Raw genomic sequence first — 22,014 nt, 5'->3', positions numbered from 1 at the left:
TCCTTCTCTACTATAGTGCCGGGAATTCTAGACAAGCAGTCAACATAAGCCATTTGGATCACTTTCTTGTATTCCACCTGAAATTAACCCGCGGTGTCAATACCGCTTTCCCTTTACTTGCTCTAAGAGAATTACAATCCGTATATACTGTTAACTTTCTGCCGCTTAAATAATGTCGGAAATTTCTGATCGCGTTGTACGTTGAAAGTTGGACGAAGCGTTTTTGAGGCAGAAGGGCATGGCTAAAAATTCATATTGACGCTCTGGGGTCACGAATGCAGCTCGCTCAACCGAATCGGGATGAATGGGCACCTGATAGTAGCCACTGGCCATGTCTAGGCTAGAGAAACATTTACCGCCTCGCAGGCGATCTATTTATCTGACATTAATGGCATGGGGTATCTATCTGACACAGTACTTGCATTGAGTTCTCCATAATCTATGCATAGTCTATCACTGCCGTCTTTCTTTTTATACCCTTGCAGAGGGTATTATAATTTTGGTCAAAAGTGTGCAACGCAGTGAAGGAGACATCTCCGACCCTATAAAGTATATATATTCTTGATCAGGATCACCTCCTGAGTTGATATGAGCATGTCCGTCTGTCCGTCTGTCCGTCTGTCTGTCCGTCTGTCTGTTTCTACGCGAACTAGTCTCTCAGTTTTAAAGCTATCGTCTTGAAACTTTGCACACACCCTTCTTTCCTTTGCACGCAGTATATAAGTCGGAACGGCCCGGATCGGCCGACTATATCCTATAGCTGCCATATAACTGATTGATCGGAAATGGTATAACTTTGGTGTTTTTAGAGTTAGAGAGTTCAAATTTGACATGTGAGCTACTTTTGGCAAAACATTACGTCATGCCAAATTTCATAAGGATCGGCCGACTATATCCTATAGCTGCCATATAACTGAACGATCGGAAATGACCCAACTTTCGTGTTTTTGAAGATAGAAAGCTGGAACTTAGTACAGATTTAATTCTTGGTCAGTTGATCCAACCTACCAAATTTCATTAGGATCGGCCGACTATATCCCATAGCTGCCATATAACTGAACGATCGGAAATGGTATTTGGTAGAAATATCAACTTTCGTATTTTTGAAGATAGAAGTTTGGGACTTTTTTTAGATTTTGTATTGTAATAAATTGGATTATATATTCCTATTCCCATAAGGATCGGCCAACTATATCCGATGTTTGCGATATATATCCGGTTTTAACTGCAAGGGTATATAAACTTCGGCTCCGCCCGAAGTTAGCTTTCCTTTCTTGTTTACTAGTAACATTGGACTAGGGAAGGGGGGGGGGAGCTACTTGGTCAAATTAAGTTCGATTCTAGCATTTGCTGAATCTTTTCTCTCACTTTTTCTTTCTCACCGTCGCTAAGACGATATGGTCTTCTTTGAACCATATATGAACTTGAACTTATGTATATTTGAACTTCTTTGAACCTTTGAGTTTTGTTTACGTCTACTAAACGGATTTCTAAAGAACCTGTACTTACACGTCTATTTGGAATGCCATTCAAATATTTGGCCAATATGTCGCTTAGTTTTAACTTATCGCTATTTCTCAAATCTATATTAACATTATTTTTATATTCTATCGTATTAACATTTTTTTAGAGATTATTTAGAGATAATACGCTTTGAGTTCTGTAGATATCGAATCTATCTCTTTCTAATATTATTCAAAAACCAAGTTCCAAAATGTCATTATTAAGGCACTTATTATCTACTACGTGAAATAACAATTCTAAATTAAGTAGATATATTTAATCAGATATTTGTATGGTGGAAAGAAATGCATATTGCATTTGACAACGTTGTCGCCTATGCCTCTCAAAACAACCATGTTATGGATTTTTTACCGGCTTACCGTAAACAGTCGGCTTCACACCGACTGTTTCTTTTACCAGAGAGCATTCAGATGCCGAATCAAAGAAAAATGGAAACTTCTCGCCAAATTTAATTGCAGTCCCGTGTGGCTTATGCACTGCGCACATGTCTACTTTTTTTTCGTTGCTGCTTCGGCTCGCTGTTGCTCTTCCCCTCGTACACACTGACGCGATATGTTCAACGCCGCCACACTTGAAACAAGTTTCCACTCTCGTGCCATCGTTATTCTGTTGTTGCTATGGCCTGGACTCGTCTCGGTTTCCTCTTCTGTTCTCCTCTTACGACACTAATCGGCGTGTGCATTTTGAACCTTGAGTCTGCGTCTTGAGTGCGCCGTGTTTTTATGTTTGTAGTGAACGCTACTCGTTGCATTCTGGGGTCAAATTGGAATGCATGAGCCAAGACTAAGGTAATGGCAATCTCCTCATGGGTCATTGATTTCCACTTGGTCAATAATGATGTAATAAATCGACTTGAATACACCGAGAGGCATTCATTTTCATTGGGAAGTCTCCTGGGCATATTGAGTAACACTGCTGCCGGCGTCTCGTTGCCTTCGTAGCGTTCCATGAACGATTCTCGGAATTGCGACCAGCTCATTCCAGGAAAACAATTTTGCGGCAGCCACTGCGATGCACTACCGAGCAGCGATTTTCTGAGCGTCATCACTAAGGATGCACCTTCTTGCGGATGTTCACTTAGAATCATATCCGCCGTTTTTCACCATGATGCTGCGTCGGCTTCTGCGGCTTCGGGGTTGAATGTCGGTAACATCGCGGATGCGGCGCGAGTTGCTTTGAGTAGTTCGGTTAGCCTGCGCTAGCTATTTTCCGAGTTATTTTGTAGGGGCGGTGATCCCACTTCTAATGTCGGGAAAGGGTGGTCGTTTTTGTCTGTCATTTTTTATTTCACAACGCGCAGCGAGTCGCAATGATCTTCTTTCACCATGTCCACTTCTGAGGGCTGTTATTGATTGCTTTGCCTTTCTTCCTCCTTTCCATTATTGCGCCACCCTCAGCAGGGCTTTACTCTCTTTACGCTTAAAATACGTTTTTTGATTCATGTGTGCCATGGAAATATCCGTCCGCTTCAACAAATCTTCCTTGGTTTACAAAGTGCCTCACGAACCTAAAAAATACTAAAAAAGGCTCTTACTTAAATATTAAAAAACCTGCAGTAGTGTCAAGATATCCCCTAGCTCGGTCAAATTTTACCGTGCATAACGCTGAATGTCACAGGAAATTTATTTGCCGCTGCCGCTGCCGGAAACAATTTACTCAGAATCCAAAGCAGTTTTATAACTTTTTAAACACTAAGCGTAAACATGTATCTTTTCCCCCATTGCTTACATTTGAAAATTCATCTGTGACATCTGATCAGGCCATTGCCGATTTATTCGCAGAATTTTTTCAAACTTATTCTCCGCCTAAATTAACAGATCAGCCTTACGCTTACAAAATTCAATCAGCAAATCTTATTTTTTGTCAATTTTTCTCCGAGAATAGCTTATTATTTGATCTTCTAAGGGTCAAAACCATTTAGTCGCCAGGCCCGATGGAGTACCAGGCTGTGTGCTAAAATACTGTGCCAGGGCTCTGTGCAAACCTCTTCTAATACTCTTCAACTTATCTTTGGAAACCTATATTTTTTCCCTTAAGTGGGAGAAATCTTTCATAATTCCCTTACAAAAAAAAGGGAAAAAGTGCGATGCTGCCAATTACAGGGGCATCTTTTGAAGGTCGGAAATTCCAAAATTATTTGAAAAATTAATAACTCTTCATTTGCACCATTGCTCTTCGATCATTTCTCCTTGTCAGCATGGCTTTATTAGGCGTCGCTCCACCACCACAAACAAACCGATGTAATTTACACACACTTCAGCAAAGCATTTGATTCGGTCAATAACTCACTCTTGTTGAATAAACTGAATATGCTAGAATTTTCTACAGACCTTTTAACGTGGTCTACTTAAATGGAAAGACACAAAAAGTCTATTAAAAACATACATTCCCGTTTGGTCCGTGCTACATCTGGCGTCCCTCAAGGAAGTCATCATGGCCCGTTGTTATTTACTCTTTTTATAAATGACTTGCCCCCTGCTTTAACGAACTCTCTAGTTCTTATGTATGCAGATGATGTAAAGCTTTGTCTTCAATAAAAATCCATCTCTGCCCAATGCAGACTTCAGTCTGATCTTGATAACTTTCAAAAATGGTGTTCGGCTAACTATTTAATACTTAATGGATCAAAATGCAAGCTTATGTCTTTTTATCATTCTTCTCCTCTGCAGGCTAGGTTTACTCTTTTAGGATTTTCTTAGAGAAATTACCTCAGGTTAATGATCTCGGCGTCCTTTTAGACATTAAACTTAAATTTGCCGACCATATTTCTTTAGTGGTAAAGAAAGCTAAAGGAGTCCTTGGTTTTATTAAAAGGTGGTCAAAAGAATTTAATGACCCGTACATAACAAAAATTTTATTCATTTCTTTGGTCCGTCCGATACTGAAGTACGGTTCATGTGTCTGGAGTCCCCAATATGGAGTATATCAGAACCGTATAAAAGACTCCTGGATCGTTAATTAAGGAAATACGATCTAGCACGTTATTGCCAAGTGAGTACGAGACTATGTAAGGAACACTGCGATTTAACGTCATTTAACTTCATTTAACGTCGCCTCACACTTTGAGCAGTTGAATAAGAGCTGATTGTTTCAACATTACAAAAAAACTTCATTAAGGGGTTATCTACAGTTGTGATTGATTTAAAATCGATTTTTTTTTATTGCATATTCTTTAAGTATATACTGTTGAGAACACTTGCACAAAAAGTCGTAACGATCGGAGCGTTAGAACCGAAGTTGTAGCTATTTATAGCGCACTACCTGCAAATAAAACTTGAAAAAACTTGAAACTTTAAACGCGATTATTTCAGAATCTTTTTTTTGGGAAATTACCTTTGCGGTGGACACGATTACTAAAAAACTACTAATCCGATCAACACTAAATTTGACCACCTATTTATTATGATAATAGCTAGTCAATTTTTTTGAAAACTCCTTTTTTAAAGCATAAAAATCGAAAATCTTATACCTTGAAAAAGTCAATTTTTTGTTAAAAACGTCGCCATTTTTTTGTTAATCATAATTTGTTAAAATTTTTAAAAATCCTTCGTACACGGACTAGAAAATACAATATACTAACTAAATTTTTTTGAATTTTGGATTTCGGATGAACCGTTTTTGGGATATCATGTCCACCGCAAGACACCATCGAAAAAAGACGATCCGGGAATTCGGCTATAACATTTTTATTATGTAATATTTTTTTATGAAAAAATTCAAATAAGTACCCAGAAACATGTACTAAACAAAGTCGGTAAAACATTTTTCATAAATATTTTCTATGGAGTCAAAAAAAAAATCGTTAAAATTCCATTTTTTTGTGCGGTACAACTGTATATAAGCCCTTAAGGTCTAATTGAAAGTGTCTATGAAGAAAATGGTATAAGAATGAACAATATAGCTTGTTATCATCAGCATACATAAATGTAGTAGCTTAGTTTACAATACTTGGTAAATCGTTAACAAAAAAAAACAAACAGAATAGGTCCTAAGTGACTACCTTGTGGGACACCAGATGGAACGTTTATAATCTGTGATGTAATGTTTTTAAACAAAACACGTTGCGTGCGGTTCGATAGATAGGTAGTCAACCACTGAACCATTTTTGGAGAAAACACCATAAGATACAGATTATGAAGGAGGAGATGATGGAGATGCTTTGCTAAAATGAGTGTATAGCACATCATTTTGCATGCGGCTCAAAAACCCCCTGTGGATGATCGAAGTGAATTCAAGACGGTTAGTTGTAGTAGACCGATGCCTGACAATACCATGCTGTAAAGAGAAAATGATGATTTTACAAAAATCTTTCAGTTGGAAAGTAACCAGTTTCTCCTGCAGTATGGGAATGGCAGAAAGCTAAGCAATTCCGCGGAAGCTCTTAATAAGTGATTTTCAGCGTCTCCAAGGATAAATTGAATAAAATAGTAAGAGGATAGCAAAGGAAATCATAGCAGTGCCTAAGAACACAGCTAGGGACATTATCAGGACCAGAAGAGAATGAGATATCAATTGTTGAGAGAGCTTTGAACACATCATGATAATGAAATTTTGACAAATAAATGTTGTATGTGTGTGGTAATTTATGTGAATAAGAAGAATTGAGGTTATAAAAATCGGACATATCGACGCATTTCCGCGAAAGTATCGTATGTTGAAAAATCCAATTTTACAGGAGAAGCTTTTTATACCCTTGCAGAGGGTATTATAATTTTGTCCAGAAGTGTGCAACGCAGTGAAGGAGACATCTCCGACCCTATAAAGTATATATATTCTTGATCAGGATCATCTCCTGAGTTGATAAAAGCATGTCCGTCTGTCCGTCTGTCTGTCTGTCCGCCTGTCTGTCCATTTCTACGCAAGATAGTCTCTCAGTTTTTAAGCTATCGTCTTGAAACTTTGCACACACCCTTCTTTCTTTTGCACGCAGTATATAAGTCGGAATGGCCGGGATCGGCCGACTATATCCTATAGCTGCCATATAACTGATTGTCGGAAATGGTATAACTACGGTATTTTTAGAGTTAGAGAATTCAAATTTGACATGAGAGCTATTTTTGGCAAAACATTTCATAAGGATCGGCCGACTATATCTTTCAACTTATATATTTCAACAACAACAACAATATCAACTTTCGTATTTTTGAAAATAGAAGCTTGTGACTTTTTTTTAGAAACCCCCTGTAACATACGATAAAATTGAAACTTAATTTTTGTCGGAACTATAGTGTTTTCAGTTATAATATTTCACAGAGTAGTGAGACATTAGGTGCCTAACAATTTTGCATTAAAATCTCAATTTCGAAAAAAAGCGACTTACTATTCTTTCGCGGAAATGCGTCGATATAGGCTCAGGTTAGGTTGAGGCGGCGATGCAGGGGGCCAATCACTGACCTCCCGAATCCACTTGATCCGCTAGAGTGCTTTGTGATAGCGCACGGGCAAGAGTTATTGCAAGGGGACAGTATCCCTATCTACCAAATCTACTTCCTATCTACTAAAATGCCCATAGTCCCATCCAGCTTTTTGGATGAAGGCAACGAGTCCGTGTGAAGAGATCTCCGTGAGGTCTGTAAGGTCCGTAAGTGTTGTTTTACACCCAGGAGTTGGAGTCGACTACGCCTAACAGCAGGTCAGTAGGAGGAGGTGTGTGACTGCCTCCTTTGACTTTTCTATGATTGAATTAAAAAACAAAAAAACGGAAACCAACTTCATAAGGAGCCGAAGTTGTTTTACACCAGTTAATAAAGTTTGATTTAAGTTGATTTGTCCCTTAAAAAAATGTATTCAAACACAAAGCTTTATCTTTTTACAATATTAATTTTTAAAATAATAAATTTATTTTAACAGATGGACTCGGACATCCATTTGGATTGGATGTCAGCGATGACCGAGTCTATTGGACCGATTGGGATAGCAAGTCAGTAATGAGTGCCGACAAATTTAAGGGGAAAGACTTAACTGTAATCATAGCTAATAGTAGCGATCTGATGGATATACGTGTTTTTCATCGAAACAGAAGGCGTGTTTCTAATGTGTGCGATATGCATAATGGAGGTTGCTCCCACCTATGTCTTTTAAATCCTGTGAGCTTTACTTGTGCATGCGCAGTTGGAGTACACCTAAAGAATGATAAGCGCACATGTTCTGAAGGCCCAAATAAATATATTATCTTCGCACATAGAATAGATATAAGACAAATATCTTTAGATTTTGATCATTTAATCGATGTGGTTCTGCCCTTACCCCCGATCTCGAATGCGGTAGCATTAGATGTCGACAAGAAAACGGGTAATATTTTTTGGTCTGACACTATTGAGAATGTTATAATGAGATCCAGTCCTGATGGATTAAACGTACATAAAATTGTTGGAGAAAGCTTAGAAAATCCAGATGGCTTGATTGTTGATTCGATTGGTCGCATGATTTATTGGGCAGATGCCGGACGTCACACAATAGAGGTCGCCAACCTTGATGGAAGGAATCGTCATATAATAGCTTATAAAGACCTTGAGTCACCACGTGGCTTGGCTCTTGATTACGAAATTGGTCTCTTATTCTGGACCGATTGGGGACATTATCGTAAAATTGAAAGATCCCATTTAGATGGAAATGAAAGGTCCCGTATTGTTACCGCAAACTTAGGGTGGCCAAATGGATTGTCACTTGACTTAAAAAGCAAGCGAATATACTGGGTGGATGCACTTCTTAAAAGTATTGACTCATGTGATTACACAGGAAACCAACGCAAGCTTATCTTGTCTTCCTTGCACCATCCATATGCCTTAGCTGTGACTGAAGACAGTATTTATTGGACAGATTGGAAGTCTAAAGCCCTTCACATGACAGATAGGCGTAACACCAGTTCAAGGCATGATGTTATGACGAATATCGAAGGATTAATGGACATTAAAGTTATTTACAAAAATCAACAAAATATTGAAAATGTTTGCGGTCATGATAATGGAGGATGTTCCCATCTTTGTTTACGTAATCCATCTGGTTACACGTGTCAATGCCCTATTGGACTTCGTTTACTAAAAAACAGTACAACACAGTGCCAAAGTCTTCCTGATGTAAGTAATTTGTTATATTCAATATTGTCTTACATTCCATTGTAAAGTCATCAGTTCTATCAATGACTATCATTACATTTTTATATTAAATAAAATACATACTTTTATAATAATACATAATAATATAGTAATATACATATACAATGAGTTTTTATATTATCCCTTCAGTACCAAAATTCCTTCCCCGACTTTTCCTGGTGACATGTTCGAAAAACAAAAACAAATTGCATGGGCTTCGTTTACTCAAGTCCGAAACGAAAGGGGAAACTTCTACCTGCTTTCGGTTTTTGACGATGATTCTCGAAGCTTCTACGTAATATTTTCGTAGCAGCGGCATGCGACAGAGAGACAATTAGAGAGATGTAGATGGAGGGAAGGGAGAGAAAAAAATCTGTATCGAAAACCAAATGAATGGAAGCGACGTCAGAATACCCTATTTAAAATATGTTGAAATATTTATATATATTTAAGATTATATTTAAATAATTAATATATTTAATTAATTTTTCTTATCTAATCATATGGTATATTAAAATGTATTAAAAATGTATTTCTTTAGGCAAAGCAAAAATGTTCATGTTTGATTATTGTGCGATTCTAATTACAAGGCATTGCTTTGATCGACTATACCCTGGCACGCGCCAGAATTTTCGGTTGTCAATTTTCGGTTTCCTCTTGCCTCCCCCCTTCTCTTTGCATTTGATGTTCAAGTTGCACCGAAAGCACACGCGTTTGTGAAGAAAAGAAAAATTTGAGTGACTAAAAATCTAATTCTGGTGAGTACAATTAAAAAGTAATGTGCATATAATTAAGTTATTTATTAAATACCGAGAGGCCGTTCAATATATGTCCATATGTACATATTATTTATTAAACGGCATTTGCCGCTCGGAAACGTGGTTCATATTTATATACGTACATATGTACATATATTTATTAAACGGCATTTGCCGCTCGGAAACGTGGTTCATATTTGTTGTTTAATACCTATTAATTTTTGCAGACCACCGCAGTGACAAATTTATTGAAGCGCGGCCCATTGACAAAATCTTTAAAAAATATTATTGTTGGGGAGCTGATCGTCCAATATAATATAGACGGGGTTAGAGGAAAAAAAAATTGAAGGCCTTCTCAAATTTTTATGGAGTTTTGTTCGGTAAGTATATTAATTACAAATAATATAAGCAATATCTTATTTTTATTTATTTTATTTACAGATAGTATATCTAACGTGGCTCCGGGGAACTCGCCGGAGAAAGTTTTGGAACACGCTCTAACTTGCCTAAAAAATATGTACATATATTTATTAAACGGCATTTGCCGCTCGGAAACGTGGTTCATATTTGTTGTTTAATACCTATTAATTTTTGCAGACCACCGCAGTGACAAATTTATTGAAGCGCGGCCCATTGACAAAATCTTTAAAAAATATTATTGTATAATAACAAAAAAAAAAAATAAATAAATAAATAATTTGTAAAAATGACTAATTTATTTATTTAATTCTTTTTTGAAAGGAAAGGTGGGGCTGGAAATCCTTACAGTTCCTCGCTAATTCTTCAGTGAATTCCCCTAAAAATCCCTGTTATTTCCTCTCAGATTTCTCCGTAAATAGCCCTATAAATCCCTGTTATTTCCTCTCAGATTCCACAGTGAATTCCGCTAAAAATCCCTGCTATTTCCTTTTAATTTTCACTGTAAATTACAAGGGATTACCAGTGGTATTTAGTTCGAAATTCTCTTCGAATTACTGCAGGAATCCTTCAGAATACCCTGAAAACTCCCCGGGGATAATGGTTTGTATGAAATATACCCCAAGGATTCGCTGGGTGGCAATTCCTTTTCCCAAAGGTTTTCTTGAGAAATCCTTGAGGAATGGTATTGAAGGGATACAAAATATATATACAATGCATATAAATATGCATATATGTACAATTGGCATGAGTTTTATTTTGATAACAAATTGCAAAATACATATTTTGATTTTTTTAATATGTGGACAAACATGGACCAAAATGTGTCCCTATGAATGATTGGTTATTTCCTACTATAGGATAGTTCTAGCAAACCTCTTTCGACTCAAGAATCGCTGCCACCCGATTTAAAACGAAACATGTGTGCAAGAAGAAAAAAAAACATGATCGCAGAACAGTTTTAAGCCTTACCTCTTTAACAGAAAATTTTCAAAGGATTCTAAATCTGTAACCCAAATAATTTGGATCTAAGGGATTTTCGTTGTTTGCATATTAAAAAACAATTATGGTATCGTAGTGTACATTTGGGTAAAATTACATAAAAAAGAAAGGAAAGCTTACTTCGGGTGGAGCGAAAGTTGATATACCCTTGGAGTAATCTAAAAGGGGGGGGGGGGGGGGGGCGGCGGGTTCATAGCCTCGTGGGTAGTGTAGCTGCACGCTAAGCGATGGGTCGTGGGTTCGAACCCCACTCATGACAATCATGACCTCCAAAGTTTTTCGGCCTCATTATGCTTAGTGGTCTCTTTTGCTACTAAACTTGTGAGGTCGAAAAACGGTATTCCCAGATATGGTGGCAGCCCCACCCCTGGGATAGGTTGCACCTGGCTAATCACCAGATCAACTGAAAAAAAAATCAATTGATTAACGAAACTAATACAAGAAGAGAAAAAAACCAACCACCCCCCCAACCCGTTGACGACCAGGAAGCATCGTAAGAATGGCTCTGGAATGGTGGAACACCCACAAGGAAGCAGAAGAGTGGGTCGCCCAAAAAGATGACCTGGCGCCGTACAGCACTGCTAGAAATATCCCGAAAGAACATCATCTGGGACACAATAAAGCAAAAACAGCGAAAAATAAAGTTAGGTGGAGAGCCCTTGTAGAGGCCCTAAGCTCCCGAGAGGAGTAATAAGGAAAAAAAAAAAAATCTAATATACTCTGCAACTATCAGATTAAGTTGACCGATCCTTAAGAAATCTCCGATGCGATAATAAGACTAATTGATTAAAAAACGAAATCTTAAAAAAAAGTCTTAAGCTTTGTAATGTGTAGGTGTTGCTGTTGTTCAAGCAGAACCAATTTGCAAGATCTTCTGCAAGGTCCAAAATGTACCTTAGGGAGTAAATTGGGGAGACGTATGAGAGTAAAGGACGTGGATGGGGGTGGTTCTTTTCACGTATCCATACAACTCATTATCAAAAATTTATTTAAGTGCATAGGCCAGAAAATACATAAAGCGATCCTGGTGGTAGTTGGCCTTCTTTTTCTTTCCTGATCCTGGAAAATGCTTTAGAGTTCAGGTTTTCTCAAAATTTTGTAGGAAATACTCGAAAGTAGACTCAAAAGGTCCAACATTAGAGCTTATTCCTCGGAAACTTAAGATTTTCGATTGTAAGGCCAATAGGCCCCTTAGACATTTTCAGTCATTTTCGACATATATAAAAAAATTTTTTTTACATAAGAAGTTTAATAATTTAAGAAATTCTTTTTGATCATGAAAGCTAAATACCCTCCGGATATAACGAATTTCAACTCGATCGAATAACACGCGCTCCTACCACACTAATGCAAAGTTCACATTTAGTGCAAGTACTTAGGTGTCCGGATTTCATTGTCCGCTACTGTATATGGAGGTCCCAGAAGACTTCAAAAAATTTTCAGATATGAAAACTATCAACATGGCGCAAATACTATGTTAAACGGAAAGAAATTTTAAAAACCCATTGTGCTTCAAAGAAAGGCACTATACGGACTAAAACAGTCAGGGTTGCGTTGGTGCCCTAAACTAACCGAGGAACTATAAAAACTTCAATTGGAAGCTATGCAACAGGATCCTTGCTTCTTAGTAAAGCGACAGGAAGATCAAATTATCCGGAATGGTTTAAGAAAACAAAGGATAACCTTAGCTACATTTTTGAGATGGAAGAAATTTTGAAAAATGAAGAGATTTGGTATGACCGGATGCAAACCAGCAGAGACACCAATGAAAGTCAAATGCCCTTTAAAACTGGCAGAGCATACAGAGGAAATCGAAGAAAATAGGTATCGATATCAAAATGTACTTAGTTCGTTAATGTTTGTTTCATTTACGACCCTACCGACTGTATAAGCAGTCATTTTTCTCAATGCGATTCAAGGCGAGCACTAAAAGGTAGCTAAACCAATCCTTAGCTATCTAAGCACATTTTGTTGAGGCGTTAATCCCAGTAGAGGAGGCCATAAAGTGGGAGGCCCGGACGCAGTAATCCGTGGCTCTATCAAGCACAGAGGCAGAAAATTTTTCAATATTTGAGGCAAACAAGGAAGCAATTTATCTGAAGGCACTTCTAAACTTAATGGAAATCATCTGAAAGACTGTTAAAATCGTTAACAATAACCAGATCCAGCGAAAAGTAAGAGCTTAGAAGATTAGAACACATAGGATAAAATCCGCGCATAAAACACATAGGACAGACACAAAGCAATCTGGACACACAAAAATCCAGTACCATCGGCATAGATAACTTACCAACCGAGAAGATGCCAGCTGACATTACGACTAAAAGACTTTGCAGAACGAAACACATCAATTTGTTAACTTTGAGGAAGTATGTTGGAATGTATATATTATTTTGCAGAGTAGCAACAACTGACTGTTAATCGGAAAGTTTCAATTTAGGAAAGTTTCGATAAGTTTCGATCCTTCTCACAAAAGCTTATTTGGGTCGGATCCCCCAATTTTTGATTGAAAATCAAAATTCAATTCTTGATTGAATTTTACTTGTTCCCAATCGTTAAAGTCAGGCGTACCTGCAATAACCTAAAGAGCTGTATCTATTAAGGTAATACTTCTAGCAGCCCTATGGTGGAACTTTAGAGTGGATACCAACACCAGCTATCGGTGTCCTGTGGTCGTCTGTAAATGTCGTTTAATCGCGTTCGTTTAATAGTTTATTTTCATTGGCGCATCGGTACCGAAAGAAATCAGTATAAGAATTTCAAGATATTTCCGTAACATACATTTTATGCACGATTTTTATGGGTTTTCCGTTAATCACCAAAAGCCAAAAATATTTGTTTGTATGAATGGTACTTTTACTTTGCCGCAAGAGCAACTTTTGCATATCAAGGCTACTTTAAATAAACTTCTTCTTCAAAGCTGCTACCCAAAACATTTTGAAAAAAAATAGTCCCCTAAAACCTGCTTTTCATTCTGTTGCGTTCGGTTGCCATGATTTTGCTCTGTTTAGAACAAAATTTCATTAGGTCCCGAACGAAACTTTTGATTATGTTCCTTATTTTGCTATTAAATAAAATGAACCGTGTCCACGGTTGAACTGTCAATCATTTTTTGATTTTTGAAACAGTTTACCGAGTTGTACCGAGTTGGCTATGGTATACGTTAGTGATTGTTCATTATCGGAGTCGTAGTTGGAAATTCGAGTCAAAGAAAGCAGACGTGCTGGCTTCTACCCCAGGTCCTTTGACCAATCTAGTGCGGAAGGAGCTTGAAAACTCCGACTGCCACGAGGTGATGAATGTCATGGAGCTGACTAGCTGCCAACCCCTCCGCTACTGCGGTTCACTCACAAAAGGGGCTCTGGAAACCAAGCAGGAGCGGTCGCTTCCGCCAGGGGGAACTTCTAAGCGCACCGTTGCACTGCAGCGCAGAAGCCCCCATCCGCAGCATGCACTATCAAAGCACTATCCGGGACCGACGAGGCCGTGTAGACCGGTAGCAGCCCGAACAGCACTGGCCTCTGGAGTGCTAACCGGAAAAATACTGCGAAGGACATGGGGCCCAAAGTAGCAAAGGCGAACACGGCGGCTAGGCCCAAACCAGGCTTGGCAAACCCGGCTGCTAGTAAAGGAAGCGACGGGGAAACAAGCACGAGGAGGCCAGAGTCGACGAAGGCCAAGGCTAGAAATCCCGAGCGGATACGAGCCCGACCAGACGCCAGATCCTAAGCATGGAGGATGGGAAGCTAGACAACCTGGGCCCATGCGTCAAGTAAGTGAGGAAGACAGCCATGGGCGGCTGTTACTGGAATTGACCAGGAAAAATTAGAATTTAACGCAGGCCCTTAAAGGCTTTATTGAAGCGGTCCTAGGGAGCAAAGTAGAGGTACGGGCGTACTCGGAGGAAACCGAGGAGACGCTCATCGAATTACGAGGACTCGACGCACTGGCCACTTCGGAGGACATCACCGCGGCTATTGCTCAGCAGGCAGTGGTGGACCAAGGCGCCTTGAAAGTCAAGAAACTGAGTCAAGAAAATCGTGGCTTTCCCTGCGAGCCTTCCCAAGACCATCATTGCTGTGGGCAACGTCAAGGTTGGATGGACAGTATGTAAGTAAGGAGAAGGATGTGGTTGCTCGCTGCTACAGGTGCTTAGGCATGGGGCACATCGCAAGCGCTTGCAAGAGCTCGAAAGACAGGAGCGGCTGCTGCTTCCGCTGCGGAGAAAAGAAAAGAAAAGAAAGAAAGGGCGGCCACCTGTAAAAGGGACTCTCGCTTCTTCTCATGTGAAGACAAGGGCAGAAAGAATGTGAGGCATCAGACTGGAAGTAGACGCTGTGAAAGGATGTGGACCAAGGATATCAGGATGATAGTGCTACAGCTGAACGTGAACCATTGCAGGGCGGCACAAGATGTACTATCGTAGACTGTGGGGGAGGTGGAGGTAGACATAGGTCTCCTAAGCGAGACCCAAATCGAAAAAGGAAGCGATCTGCGGAAGCGAAAAGGAGCTGCGGCGCAACCGTCGCGACAATGCACTCAGTGCACAGTACGGAGAGATACGTCATGGCTCCGATAGGCGGGGCATGGCCTTACAGCTGCTACCTGACACCTAGCTTAACCAGCAGTGAATTCGAGTTTATTATTGACATGACATGCGTGGGTGCAGGACTAGGGCTGCCCGAGGACGAATGAAAGAGGTAGAGTGGTGAGAGAAACCTTAGCCTCACTCAATCTCGTAATACTAAACGAGGGAAACCAGCACACCTTCAGCAGAGCCGGGGCAGGATCCATCATAGCGAGTGGTGCTAACTTAAACAACATCAGCAGCTTTACGGCCAACGACCACGAAACGATATTGTGCTCAATCGGGAGCCCGCAAGAACGACCGAGGGAACCGAAACCACGAGGCTGTAGAGTCGGTACGCTCCAGGTGAGGAATTTCACTGAGGCAGCGCGCGACATCGGCAACGTCCCACCAAGCGGAGCCAACGAAATGGCTGACACCCTGGCAGCTAAGTTCGCGGCGGCGTGCATGGCGAGCATGCAGTTGCAAAGCCGCCGCAGCAGACACCACGCAATGAGATTGGAGCAACGAGATTGACTCCATCCGCGCGGAGTGCATGAGAGCAAGATCCAGGAGGCTGATCCAGGGACAACTTCGAGGAGCGGAACGTAGCCTTCAAGGAACGTAGAGCACTGAAGGAGGGTAACGCATTTAGGATGGGGGTGAAGAGGCTGCGCGCAGGAGACCAGTCCCCCATAGACCCGATACGGCGGGTTTGCCCCAAGGATCGGTCCTAGAACCGCTGTTGTGGAACGTCACGTACGACGGCATTCTGAGGCTGCAACTCCCAGCAGGATACGCCGTCATCAACTTCGCAGACGACGTAGCGTTGGTGGCAGAGGGAGGAAGCGGAGAGGGCGGCAAAAAAGGCGATTGAGGCAATGAAGCAGTGGCTCCAAAATGCTGGACTAAGCCTAGCCTCGTAAAAAAACCGAAGCAGTGCTAGTCAGCAGCCGCAAGGTGCTGGAAACAGTGACGATCCAGGTCGGTGGAATGGCCATAGCCCAGCGGGCCATAAAATACTTGGGCTTGATGATCAACGCCCGGCTCTCCTTCCGCGAGCACCTAGAGTACATCCAGGGTAAGGCAGTAGCCACTACCAGGGGTCTCGCTAGAGTCCTTCTCAACACCAAAGGTCCGAGGCAGAACGGGATAAGGCTCTTCGTGAGCGTTGCTTCGGTGCAAATTTTATACGCAGCACCCATCTGGGCTGAGGCGATGAATACGCCCAGCTACAGGAGAAGAGAGGGTACTTAGGAATTGGGTGCCATTAAGCCACGGGCAGGTTGACTTTTACCTGACATATGTAGGTCTTGAGTGGACATGGCCGCTTCCGACAATACCTGAAGCGTTTCGGCCACGAGGAGGAGGACTGGTGCCCGAAGTCCGGGAGCTCTATCGTCGAGGACGTCAAGCATGTAGTCTGCCGCCGAGTGCCGTCGGCTTGCACGTGAACACCACTGACTGGAGACGACGGCGGACCGCTCAGTCCATCCAGAAAACCTTGTGGAGGTAATGATGGAGAATCAAATGGTCTGGGACTTAGCAGAATCTTTTGCTACAGCGATAATGAAGAGGCTCAGAAGCAGGAGACTGCGGCTCGCAAAGCAATGCACAGCGGCCGTCCCGCCCGTACTCAAACTCTTTACTATCCAAAGACTTGGTAAGGATCTAAAAGTCTTTACTCCATACCCCTTGTGTCACCATGAACCCTAAGTGTAATGACCCGCGATATAATTGGCTTCACGTTATAATAGTAATTGGTTTTTATTTATAATATTTTTTTAATTAATTCTAATACGCGTATAAACAGCTGCTTCTCGTTGTGTCCTACGTTGTTTCCTCTTCACTCTCGAATGCTTGCCGGTCGATCGTTCCCCCCTTTCCTTGCCGATGCTGCGTCGCTCTCTTGATCCCGTTGGTTGCCTTTCAGTGCTGAATACTGGGGTACTTGGTCCAGTTAGAGGATTCTGCTGACTACGCTGGGATCCTGAGAAGTCGCATCTGATAGAAATGGAATTGGAATGGTGCCTTTTTCAGTCACCAGGAATGACTTAAAACAGGTGGCCATTCCGGGAACTTTCTTCAGGTCCCATAATTTTGGTTAGCTTCCTACCACCGCATTCCATTTCAACTATGTTTCTTTGTTCTTCCCTAGGATGAATTCAGTATTATCGAAAGTAGGAGTCAGCTTGTTTGGGAACATAACATTCTTCTGGAAAGCCTTGATCCCATCCTTGATGTCACAGGAGCCTCTCTTCCCCTCTTTTCAATGGAATCTTTTCCTTTTTGGTTTTTCAACCAAATCTGGACCCCTTTGGAGTGAGTCTTAATACTGCTATATTATTTCACATATCTACCTGATATCTTCTCAAATAACACTATTAATCATCAGTGGGATCATTTGGTGGGGGCTACCCCAGTTGTCCCGTGTGGGATAACGTTACACTTGAAAACGAAACTTTGAATTTCTTCATCATAGTTCTTTATTTATAGTTCATGCGATACAATTAGTTTTTAGTTAGTTTTTAGAAATTTCGAGTGTTCTAGCGTACAGAAAATTTCTTTAATGACTTCGGTCAAACTCGATGTGGGACCTAAAAAGGAACTTCAGAAAGTAGTCTATAAAAACCGGGATATACTCGCTATTCTCGCGGTAAAGGGCCTAAAAGGTCGAAGGCTTCCCAGATCCACGTGCCAGTAGGCCTATAAATGCTGTGATCTCCTAGCTCGCTTTTTTCAGGCCCAATTGGTGGTATGCGTCCTTTAAATCTAGGCGTGTGAAAAACTTGGCTTCTTTAAGTCTGGTCATGAATGAGTCAAAGTGGGCAAAGGGAAGTTCTCCCGTAGAGTTGCCCTATTTGCCGGATGCATGTCCACACACAGGTTGATGTCCCCATTGTCTTTAATAATAAGGACGATTGACGCGAGCACTTCTCTAACTTCTTCTTTCACACGAGCGAAAGGTCAAGTTTTTTTTTCTGCGCACTGCGTTTATGATAAATGTATTACCCGGTAACCATATCAATAATAGAAACTATTGTTAATTATATTCAAATATATATTTATGCGCGGTGGTCTGTTCACTCCGGCTGTAAGAATAAGATGAGATTACAAGAATAGACAAGAGTCAAAGTATGGCCTTATTGAGAGTCATAATGGGTCGCTCTCTCGCTCTCAGAGATCACCGGAGGTACAGACTCCCACATCCCTCCCTTAGTGATGAGCTTCAGCTTCAATCCTTCTCCGGGTGCCGATGTCGTCTCAGACGTCGATTCCATCTGTTTTGATTCATCCAGTGTCCTGAAATTTAAAGGCTGCAGAACGTCACCTGTGCTTCGGGAGGGTGGAGAGTGATCTTCGGTCTCAGCTGGAGGTTGTGTTTGTGGAATCTTTTTTACATGGCTCACATTCCTTGTTAAAGTTTTTTCCCCGCCTGTTATTCTTATAATGTCTCCCTCTCTTCCTTTTACGACGTATTCGGTGGTGTCAAAATTTGGTGTAAGCTTGTGGGGAAAGATTACGTTTTTAAGAAAAACCTTGTCTCCCACTTCAACATTAATTTCTTTGGCTCCTCTCCTCTTGTCGGCATATTCTTTGCCTTTCTGTTTGTTTACTAAATCACGGTCTCTTTCTACTGAGTCACTGTATTCTCCCATTAAATCCTGCACCCCCGGAATCTTGTCCCTTATTACGCGATTGAACATTAATTCCGTTGGTGCAGACCCTGTGGTTCCATGGGGAGTCACATTATACATCATAACAAATGATTGTATTTCTTCCTTGAAATTTGTCTTGTTGGTGTATGCAGTTTTTAGCCTTTTTACTAACGATCGATTCACATTCTCAACTTCCCCATTGGCTTGAGGCAAATAAGGTGGCGATGTTACTTGCTCGATTCCGCATTGCTTACAATATTCCTTAAATTCTGCACTCACATATTGTCTTCCGTTGTCAGTTTTCAGCTTTTTAGGGTAGCCTAATGTGGTGAAAATTTCTTTCATGGTACTGATCAATGACGTTGATGAGATCGATTTTAGAAATTTATATTCCATGTATCTTGAATAGTAGTCGATAAAAACTAGGATGTGCTCGTTGTTAGGTAACGGTCCCAAAAGGTCTGTAGCCACAAAAATCCACGGACCTTCTGGAAATGTGGTTCGTTTCATAGCAGTGGGGTTTAATGCTTGCGATACCATTATACAATCTCTGCATGATTTGACGAATTTCTCCGCGTCTCGATCTATTTGCGGCCACCATACCTTGGACCTTAATCGTCGCTTCATCGCTGACTCTCCCGGATGACCTTCGTGTGCCAACGTTAGAATCGCCTGTCTTAACGCTTTTGGAATAACTATGCGGGTTCCTCGCATCATGATGGATCCAATAAGTGAGAGCTCATGTCTGAACGGAAACAGACTGTTTGACGATGAAGCGTTCCACGATTCGTCCTGCAGGCACGACATTGCATCTACAATCTCCTCGTCGTTAATGCTTTTCTCTGCAATTTCAGTGATCGTCATGGACGACGGAGTCGCGTTTTCGATTACGTGGAGAATGCTATGTTCGCCTTTCATGTCGTAACAATATCCTGGGTTTAATTTGCATAGACGAGAAAAAGTATCCGCAATATTCTCCTTTCCGGTTTTATATTTAACAATGAATTTGAAAGCTGGAGGCTTGGAAGATGGTTTAAAAATGGTTTCTAGTGGTTTATGATCGGTTATTAGATCGAACTCTAATCCAGCTAGATAATAGAAGAATTTTTCCACTGCCCAAACTAATGATAAGCTCTCCCTCTCGGTCTGCGAATAGCGCTTTTCGACATCTGTCAGGCTTCGACTAGCAAAAGATATAATTTTCGGTTCATCGTCTCCATGGAATTGCAGCAATACAGCTCCCAATGCAACCGGACTGGCGTCTGCAATTAACTGTGTTTTGTGCTTTGGATTGAAATACTGCAAGCTAGGAATTTTTGCCAGACACGATTTCAGTTTATCAAACGCATCCTGTTCCGGAGCACCCCAGGTGAACTTCTCGTCCTTTTTGAGCAGTTGTCGAAATGGGTCAGTTTTATTTGCTAACTCTGGAATGAATTTTCCTACATATGTTACAAGGCCCAAAAAACTGCGAGTCTCCTCCTTGTTCTTTAGAGGTCAAAAATATGTGATGGTGTTAATTTTTTCCGGATCGGCCTCAATGCCATGATTCGATAAAATGTGACCCAAAAAATGTAATTTAGAAGCTTTGTAGACACATTTCTTTTCATTTAATACTGCGTTGTTTTCTTTTAGAATGCCCCGAACTCTTTTCAATGCTTCATCGTGCTCGTCCTCAGTTTTTCCAAAAACAATGATGTCATCTATGTAATTTAGGACATTTGAGGAACCCGACAATAATTGCTCAAGCCTCCTTTGGAAAATCTCTGGTGCCGAGTTGACTCCAAACATTAATCGCTTGTAACGAAATAATCCTAACGGAGTTATAAACGTTGTTATTGCACGGCTTTGTTCATGTAGCTCGAGTTGGTGGTATGCATCCTTGAGATCTAACCTGGAGAAGTATCTAGCATCCCTGAGTTGAGTCATGAACGCCTCAAACGTCGGTAAAGGATAGTTTTCCCTTAAAATGGCTTGATTTGCTCGCCGCATATCCAGGCATAGTCGAATGTCTCCATTTTCTTTGAAAACTAAAACCATTGGTGAGATCCAGGCACTTGGGCCATTTACAGGTTCAATAATATCACGCTTTAGAGCATCCTGAATCTTTTCGCGCACCTTTCCTTCTAATGCAATTGGTATCCTTCGCATGGGCTGTTGTACTGGTTTTATGTCCTGATTTATTGCCAACTTGACACGGTCGCCCTTCCACTTCGGAAAAACCGATACCTCCTCAATATGATTTATCTGCAGACCCAACCGTAGCACATCCAACTTAATTGCAGTTTCTCGTCCCAGCAATGACTGTTGTCCTTTTTCAATGACGAAAAAGGAGGCAATCATTTCAGCCTGTTTACCGACAGAAATTGGTGCCTCAAATACGCAAATTACATTTAAAATTTGGTCCGAAGCATATCCTTTGAACTGGTTCTGTGAGTTAGGCTTTATTCCTTTTTAGAGTGGACCAGTCGTCTTGGCAGATGAGATTATAGCGAGACCCCGAATCAATGATCAGAGATATGTCTGCCCCCCCGACTTTGCATTTGAGGCATTCTTCTTGCTCATCACAATTTATTTTGAAACAATCCTCCGTTTTCGGCTTTTTAGTGTAGGAGCCCGTTTCACCTGGGTTAGTAGATCTCCATTGGGAGTTCTGTCTTTTTAAATTCGTCCTGCACTTCCGTCCAAAATGGCCCAGCCGACCGCACCGATTACATTTCGACTGTCGAGCTGGACAAGTAGGACAGTCATCTTTGTGGCCAGTACGTCCACATCTCTCGCATTCGAAGTTCCGTCTATTTCCTTTCGGTTTACTTGTCACGACTCTGTTTACCGGCTCCTCTGTACCCTTTGTCATCATTGCTGATTCTTTTCTTATTTCTTCGTCAACTTGGCATGCCTCGAGTATTTCATCCAGTGAATGTTCTTTTTCTAATAATTTCCTTTTTAAATCTCCTGATGCCCAAGCGTCGATTACCTTATCTTTAAGACAA

At 40.9% G+C, this 22,014-nt stretch overlaps 1 protein-coding gene and 1 long non-coding RNA gene across 3 annotated transcripts in view; both read left to right on the top strand.

Annotated features, from left to right (window-relative positions):
* The window catches only part of Lrp4 (LDL receptor related protein 4), a 323,222-nt gene that overhangs the window by 208,074 nt on the left and 93,134 nt on the right, over positions 1 to 22,014 (top strand). For both annotated transcript variants that reach the window (XM_070279913.1, XM_070279918.1), the window contains one exon: positions 7,375 to 8,600. In XM_070279913.1, coding sequence (XP_070136014.1) covers positions 7,375 to 8,600 — 1,226 coding nt within the window. The remainder of the gene's footprint in view (positions 1 to 7,374; positions 8,601 to 22,014) is intronic.
* LOC138925808 (uncharacterized) lies at positions 9,229 to 9,893 on the top strand. Its single transcript, XR_011442029.1, has 3 exons — positions 9,229 to 9,376; positions 9,604 to 9,756; positions 9,818 to 9,893. It is a non-coding gene; the product is annotated as an uncharacterized lncRNA (long non-coding RNA).

The sequence above is a fragment of the Drosophila bipectinata genome, chromosome XL, assembly GCF_030179905.1.
Source record: "Drosophila bipectinata strain 14024-0381.07 chromosome XL, DbipHiC1v2, whole genome shotgun sequence".
NCBI classification, from domain to species: Eukaryota; Metazoa; Arthropoda; class Insecta; order Diptera; family Drosophilidae; genus Drosophila; species Drosophila bipectinata.
This window is presented reverse-complemented; position numbering and strand designations above follow the sequence as displayed.